Source organism: Drosophila montana, unplaced genomic scaffold (genome assembly GCF_035044405.1).
Source record: "Drosophila montana isolate Dmon_TW-CO22-7 unplaced genomic scaffold, ASM3504440v1 contig_2127_1, whole genome shotgun sequence".
Classification (NCBI taxonomy): Eukaryota; Metazoa; Arthropoda; class Insecta; order Diptera; family Drosophilidae; genus Drosophila; species Drosophila montana.
In genome coordinates, this window is record NW_026997035.1 from 1,865,372 (window position 1) to 1,873,411 (window position 8,040).

The 8,040-nt window shown below is 43.4% G+C and overlaps 2 protein-coding genes across 2 annotated transcripts; both read left to right on the plus strand.

The window, feature by feature from the left end:
* The first annotated feature begins 416 nt into the window (after positions 1-416).
* LOC135427099 (uncharacterized) lies at positions 417-2,357 on the plus strand. Its single transcript, XM_064680524.1, has one exon. It carries the CDS (start codon positions 530-532, stop codon positions 2,252-2,254), a length of 1,725 nt encoding a protein of 574 aa, XP_064536594.1. The 5' UTR covers positions 417-529; the 3' UTR covers positions 2,255-2,357.
* An 875-nt stretch (positions 2,358-3,232) lies between these two features.
* LOC135427184 (uncharacterized) lies at positions 3,233-7,267 on the plus strand. The gene is made up of 2 exons (XM_064680632.1): positions 3,233-4,997; positions 7,105-7,267. The coding sequence occupies exon 1, from the start codon at positions 3,233-3,235 to the stop codon at positions 4,967-4,969; it is 1,737 nt and encodes a 578-aa protein (XP_064536702.1). The 3' UTR covers positions 4,970-4,997; positions 7,105-7,267.
* Positions 7,268-8,040: the final 773 nt, after the last annotated feature.

Genomic DNA, 8,040 nt, shown 5'->3' on the forward strand with positions numbered 1-8,040 from the left:
TGAACCATATCATTTATAAACTTTTCTTAGAAATTAATTCTGAAATGTTGATACATTTTGTATGATGCTCTATATTAAATCTAAAGTTTATAGCTGCAAAACAAGAGGGTACAAACTGCTAAGAACCAGTTCGTTCTTAACATTTCTTTATTTAACAGCCATTTAAATATCCCTTGTATTTTACCAAAGCTGGAAATATATGTTGAACCACGCTGTAGGAACCAGTTATGCTTGGATACTCAGCCCTTTAACCTTACAGATTTAATTATTTTTTACAGATTTTTATTGAATATTTTAGAGTTCAATTGTGCTGTCTGTTATTGTCACATACTTAACAGCCTTTTAACATTTGAGTCAGAGTTGAACCAAAACAATTCCTTTTACAGAACTGCGAATATTTGCAGCTACAGTATTGATCGACTACGGAAACCTCCGAGACTGTGACAGCCACAGTCTTGTTCAGCACAATAAAACATAAGAAAAGTACACACGAATATATTTGTATAAGCCGAGAAAATATCTCTTGCAGATGGCGTTTTTAGTGCGCTTTTTTCTAGTTCTGCATTTGATCCTGCAGGACAAGAGCTGCGCTGAGGAATTATTGCCTGTCATTATTGATGAGCTCAATGAACGCCTTGAAATGGAAGCGAACGTTGTTTACAATCCGCAGTTAGATGAACTGAATTATCTACTCGAAATAAAGCCCATGACTCAGCTGATTATAAGCTCACCTAATAGTTCCGCACTTAATGCCATGGAACTAGTTCAGTTCTTAGATGAGAAATCGCTTTTCGTGCTGCTTGTGGAGACACCTCCAATTGAGCTGTTCGAACAGCTGCGTTTCCTCTTTCAGAAAGCGGACTTTATGCTGGTATTGAAGGAATACCCTGTGACTGATATCTGGCTGGATTTTGTGCAGCAGGCTTGGGAGCTGGGCTACTACAGGCTGCTGTTCCTGCACACAGGCCGGCAGGGAGCGCTCTACAAGAAGCAAATGTTTCCCCAATTGGAACTCGTACCGACCAGTGTGAGCAACTATGTCGCAACGCGTGGTCGCTTCAGCGATATGCATGGCTTTGAGATACGCGTGGCGGTCTACTCGAATCCACCGCGTTGCCTCTACTATGAGGACGAGTGGGGCGGGCCGGTCTATGGCGGCTACTATATGCGCTTCGTACGACATTTTCTGGCCACGCACAATGCCAGATTTGTGCCCGTTCACACGCCCAACGATTCGCCCGGACACTGCGTTAAGGCCCTGCTAGCCCGACGTGTGGATCTGTGCGCGGATGCACTGGCTCAGGGCTCGGATAAGACCTTTGTCGTAACAAATGCCATACGCATGGCATATGCCAATATTATGGTGGCCAATGCGAAACCTTTGAGCTCATTTCGCTATCTCATAGCCCCGTTCCATACGACGGTCTGGATCTGCCTGATTGTGTATATCGGCTTCATCGTCTGCTTTATGAGTTGCATCCACTGGCAGCAGCAGCGACGCTGGATCTTCAGCACCTTTCTGCTGGAAGCCATCAGCTCGCTGCTGTTTACGGGCTTCGCTCTGAAGGATCTGCATGGACGGGAGCGTTATATACTGTTTGCTGTGCTTTTTATAGCGGGCTTCATCTATTCCACCTTCTATCTGGGCTATCTGAAGAGCATACTGACCACGGAGGTGTTCGAGGAGCAGATAAACAGCTTTGAGCAGCTTCTGGAAGCGAACATCAGCATTATCATAGATGAGTACGACAGCAACCTAACGAGAAGGTACTTTCTGCCGGATATGCTCTGGCCGATCATACAGGTGGTGCCCGATGAGAAGCTGAAGCGGCATCGCACCGGCTTTGACCAGCAATACGCCTACATACTCTTCAGCGATCGCATGGACCTGTACGACTATGCACAGAAGTATCTGAAGCATCCGCGCATGCGCCGCATACCCATCAACATATTCTTTCTGTACGCCGGCTTTCCCATGCGTGAGAGCTGGTTCTTGAAGCAGCACCTGAGCGAGGCCTGGGCAAATGCTTTCGAGAGCGGGCTTTTGCAGAAGCTGGCACTGGATGCCGACCATGAGACAATGACATCCAGCGTGGGCTTTCTGCATTTCCTAGCCACCGAGTACTACGAAGCGCAGTCCCTGGGACTCGATTATTTCGTCATGCCGGCCATGTCGCTGGCCTTCGGCTACGGTTTGGCGTTCCTCGCATTTGTCATCGAGTTGACGGCCTGGCGCATGCGCAGGGAGCGTTGAGGATCCACTGCACCGACTGTGCAATCCTCTTGGCGTTGATTGATTGATGGATGCTTTGATGAAGTCTAGCAGTTGCAGTTGCTTGTTCCTTGGCACTTTCTAGTTGTGTGTGTGTGTGTACTTCTGTGTGTAGTTCTCGCAAATAAAGCAACAATCTAGTTACACGGAGAGAAAATTTTTTTCCTTTCCTATCCGTTTCTTATTTATCCTATCCTATTCTATGCTACCTAATCTTGTCCTGTCCTTCCCTTTTTTGCTTTAACTTAACTACGCTTTTTGCTTTAAGATTTATAGAGATAAGATTAAACATTATAGTTAATATTTCTCCTGTAATACACTATTTAAAATAAGAATATGAAACTTAAAACTTTTTGCAGCTACCCCTAATAAATCCTTCCTTCACTTATTATTTTCCTTCCATTTTGGGCTAATAATCCCTTTAGAAAGATTGGTACATATTTCCTATCCTATATAAGTCACTTTTACTTAGATTTTGTTCGTGTTTAGTCCTTTAATATTGAAATCACATTCTCCTTACACAACTTATCCTAGCTCTTTAGATGTAGGGGTTAGTAGGTAAACTTTTCTTTTTTATTTCTAACACAACTCTACCTTTGTACTTTCTCATCCTATATTTATCATATAATTCATTATTTTAAGTGCAGCTTTAGTCTTCTACCTTATTACTTATTACTTTCCCCTTACAACCCTGTCCACGTTATGGCTTTCCCAAAAAAATTCACTCTCTGGCTTCTGCTTTATAGAGGTTATAGCTTCCTATCCTATCCTATCTTATCTGCATATACCACACTCCCACTACCACATTCCTCTACACTTTACTTAACGCATTATTGAGACTCACAAGTCTAAAACACGGCTTTTAACGCTTTGCTTTTTCTGCAGCTTATCTAAATATCCACACAGCTCTACAACGCGATTCTAGACGTGCTTATTTTCTGATTGATTCTGATCTGAAACATGGCTAAGCTTCTTTTTCTTATCTGTCTGCTCCCCTATGTAGGCCCAAGCACCTTGGAGCTAGGCTCAACCATAGTTGCACTCAGTCGGGGACTAGAGAGTAGAACCAATATTGTTTACACGGAAGCGACACAGCCCCTGGAAGTCTATACGCAGATCAGCCAGACCCTAAGCCAAATTCCTAGCGTATTGTTGAAGAGTGACTATGCAAGGCTGTTCGACAACAGCCTTCATCTACCCCAGCCCCTTTTGATGATACTGCCTCAGCCCAACCAGGGACAAATCCAAACCATATTCGGGCAGTTGCCCGAGCAAATGCAGCAATCGGATTTTCTGATTGTGGGCTGCGACAATGCTGCCAACTGGCTGCATTTGCTGTCCACCCTCTGGCAACTGGGTTATCCAAATGTGCTCATCTTCAACAGCAGCGATGAGTCGGGCTTAGGTCAGCTTTATACCAGCGACTCATTTCCACAGCAGCAACTGCGCCGCAGCAGCATTGATCATTATCTGTGGGCGCGTCGGCACTGGTTCGACCGACTCGAAGGTTGGGAGGTGCGTGTGGCCCTCTATAATAATCCGCCACGCACCTTGGTCTATCCGGATCAGGAGCTCTACGATGGCTATGCGCTGATGCTGCTGCGTGAATTTCTAGCCCAACGCGGTGCCAAATTCGTGCCTGTACTGACGCCCGACTATAGGGTCTATTCGCCCAACGATTGCCTCAAGTTCTTGCAGCTCAATCAGTCGGACATATGTGGGGATGTGCTGGCCTACTCCAACAACTTTAGCTTTACGGCTAGCTATAAGTATTTGTATGGCAATATATTGATACCCTACTCGCTGCCCATATCCAAAAACTATTACATTATAGCGCCCATGCAGCTGAAGACCTGGCTGCTGTTGGTCTTCTATATAGCCATGATCTGCGGCTTTGCTAGCTTCATCTGCTGGCTGCAGCTGGGTCGCTGGGAGTATGGCAAGCTTCTGCTGGAGATTCTATCCAGTTTACTAATCTCGGGGTTTCGTCTAAACGATATTAAGGGCAGCCAGCGCTACATACTCTTTTGTACCATTTTTCTGTCTGGCTTTATATGCTCCAACTATTATCTGGCCTTCTTGGCAACCATTCTGTCCACGGGTCTGTACGAGCCGCAAATCAATAGCTTTGAGAAGCTTGTCGAGCAGAACATCAGCATTGTCATTGGGGACTATGACAAGACGGTGCTCAAGAGCTACGACTTTCCGGACATTCTGTGGAACATAACCCGTGTGGTGCCCTATGATTTCATATTGGCGCATCGCCGGGTCTTCGATACCAACTATGCCTATCTTGCCCACAGCGATCGCCTTGAACTGTTCGATTTCCAGCAACAGTATATGGTAAAGCCGCGCATGCGACCACTGCCCATCGATCTGATGCACTCGCTGCCGGGCTACCCCATGCGTCGCCAGTTTCTACTGAAGTACAAGCTGAGCGAGGCGCTGCTCAACTGCTTTGTCAGCGGCCTGATGCAAAAGCTCGCGGATGACACCAATCGCCAGACGATACACATTGGCTATCTGAATCTTATACCATCGGAACCGTTCGAGGCACGGCCCTTGGCCTTGGACTACTTCAATGTGCCGCTCATAATGCTGATCTCGGGTCTAATCATTGGCTTTGTCTGCCTGCTGGGCGAGCTGCTCTGGTGCCTCGTGCAGAACCCCAGCAGAGAGCAGAGAGAACTGGAGTAGGAGGCCTGCAGAACGATTCGAGCATGGGGTAAGTCTTAAGTCTATTGATCCAAAGAAACTATTTACTTCTCTTCAATCTTTTCTCAACTTTCGATGAAATACAGTCAAGAAATCCCACAATTTTGGCTAGGTTAGACCGCTTTAAAACCCTTTGAATTTTTCTTATTCTCACCAGAGCTTTAAAGTGCCCATGGCTATTTTTTTATTACTTCTGTGTAACCCGTAGCAGACTCGAGTACTTTTAAATTTCTTTTCAATCTATCATTGAATCCTGCACAGACTTCAAAAAGAGAACCACAAATACATAAACACTGCATAAAATTTGCGAAACACCCTCGAGAAGCTCAAACGAGCGAGCACTTTGACAGCCGACCAAAATAAATAGCACTTGAGATATTTCCAAAACATTTGCCAGCCAAGACCGTAACAATTTCGTTCTACTGACCCGTCGCCCCGCCCCGCTAAGCGCCTGCAAGCATGCAAGTCAAATGATAACGCAAAAACATGCCAAGGGGTGGTGCAGAACCCACCCCACCCCACATCCACCCACATCCAGCTACGCCAGCCCAGGCCACCCACAGCTGCTGACTTGCACAAATATTTGCCAAGGATAAGAAATGGAAGATGGAGCGACATCAAAAATTACTTACCACTAGGCGAAAGGGATGGCAGGGTGTTGAGTGGGCGTTACTTGCAACATTTCGGCAATGGGCGTGTCTCAGCTTTTGGTCTAGCGACACATTTTAAAGTTCATTGAACTGTGCCACAGTTTTTCTTATGCCACTTGACGCCGTGGCGCCTCGAAGTATGCAACCGAAATGTGGCGACAATAAAGTTTATGCGCGGCGCCAGCCGCAAAAAAAAATACTTTCAACTGACAGACATGGCAAATACATTTGTGTGTGTGTGTGGGTGGAGATAATCACCACCAGCTGCGCCAGCCGAGTGCCTCAAATAAAACATTTACGAATTATTCGGTACAGGAGCATTAACTTTCTGGCACCAGTGTCGGTGCGACACAGATTCATGCATGCTGCATGCATGCGTGGGTAACGCCCACCACGAAAAAAAATGAGGGACCAGCTCTGCAGCAAGGTCCGGGGTCCGAGTCACGTGCGTGCCTGGGCTCAATATCGTTGCTGTCGACGCGGCGAGAGTTAAATGAAAATTCGAAACAAAAAAAATTGTATTGTATATAAATAAATATCTCGCCCTTCGGTCGCTTAATTGCTGATTTCATGTTTTCATCGCGACTTTAATCGATTTCGTGCGCAATTTAACTGCCCACGACTGTCACATGTGGCATGCCCCAACCAGGGCATACACTGAAAACAAAAATCAAGAATTTGTACGCTGATTTTCATTCTTTTTATTAAATTATTGAATATTACTTATTCAGGTGCCTTACACTAAACTGTATAATTGGGTTGGCTTAAAAGTACAAAAGGGCATTTATTTTTAAGTTCCGAGTTCACTTGTCCGAGTAATTGTTTATTAAGTTTAAATAATACTAACATGTGAATATCTAGGGCATATTACGTCCAATTATGAAATGATTGCATTCGAAAAGTCGAATTCTAAGATTTCATTTCCGGATAGTCCTTTAAGATTTTTAAATATAATAAAATTAGAATATCTCGGGTATATAATGTCCGATTTTCGAATAATTTGGTCTGCTGGACTCGAACTAACATCACAACTTTGACGAAAATGGGGTTTGTCTGGGAATGAAGCATTTTTGATCGATTCTATGTTTCACGAGTTTAACGATTCCAAGGAGGTATATCTTTTTAGGAACGGACTTCATTTAGCTGAGTTATGGGCATCCAAATGTCTCGAAAAATATTTAAAATGTAATCTTTCTAAAATCTGACTTTATTGGTTTTTAGTTCGGATATTTTTGATATATTAAGTCCATTTAGATCATCTAAAGGTATAAGTATTGTTGCTGCAATTTGTATATATAAAACTGTTTCTCCTGACCGACTCATTGGTGATCAACGCATAGCGCGACCCATAAGTTACCTTATGTGCTAATGGTACACGCTGAGACGGGGTTTGGAAAAATTCCCGCGCGGAGCTATATCGTTTGGAGTCAGATTTTATTAATATTTTTACTTTTACTATCATTTCAGCTCTGGATTTTATAGGCCTGTCTTCTAAGCGTCCCGGCAGAGACATCTTTAAATCGATATAAATGCTTGCGATTTGAACTCGGAATCACAATGTTCATCTGCGTGAATGCATGCACCGCTTCATAAACTCATCAACCGGCTTCTGACCGTTTCAAATATTTACTATATTATGTTATATTAAAATATTTTTCATGAAAATAGATTTTTTAATGAAATTCTTGCATTTATTGTAAATAGCTAAGCAAATATTATGAGAAATTAATACAAAATGCAAACAAATATTATGAAAAGCTTGATTTTTTATTAATATGGGTATTTTCAGGCTGAGCTTTGTGGTCCGCTGAATTGTCAGTTCTTCATTAAATTTCAGATAAAATACCAGGCGAACAGCAATCCACAGAAGGTCGCCAAACTAAAAATTAAAAATTGTGGTGCATAGTTTCAATGGCAACAATTTTGGGCTGCTTACCAAGAAATCTTAAAAGCGAATTTCAGCTGAAATACCAGGCGAACAGCAATCAGCAGAAGGTCGCCAAGCTAAAAACAAATCCAAATTGTGGTGTATACTTTCGTGGGCAACAATTTATGGATACTTTGCGAAAAATCTTTAAAGCGAATTTCAGCTTAAATACCAGGCGAACAGAAATCAGCAGAAGGTCGCTAAACTAAAAATTATAAATTCTACTGCGTGCTTATATGGGCATAAGTTGCATATCATGTCAAAATACCAAATTTGGCTTAACAGTAGCTGCAGGTGCTGAATAAAATGGGGAGGGTGGGGCAGCTGAAAAGAAAAGCATACATACATATTTTTAACAACCTTATTGTGCAGGTTGGTTTTTAGGTTCCCCAGGACTATATCTATGGCATATTAGCCAAGGATATATAGGTCAACTAGGAATGCATGAATGCATTTAATTTTGGTAGAAAACCAAA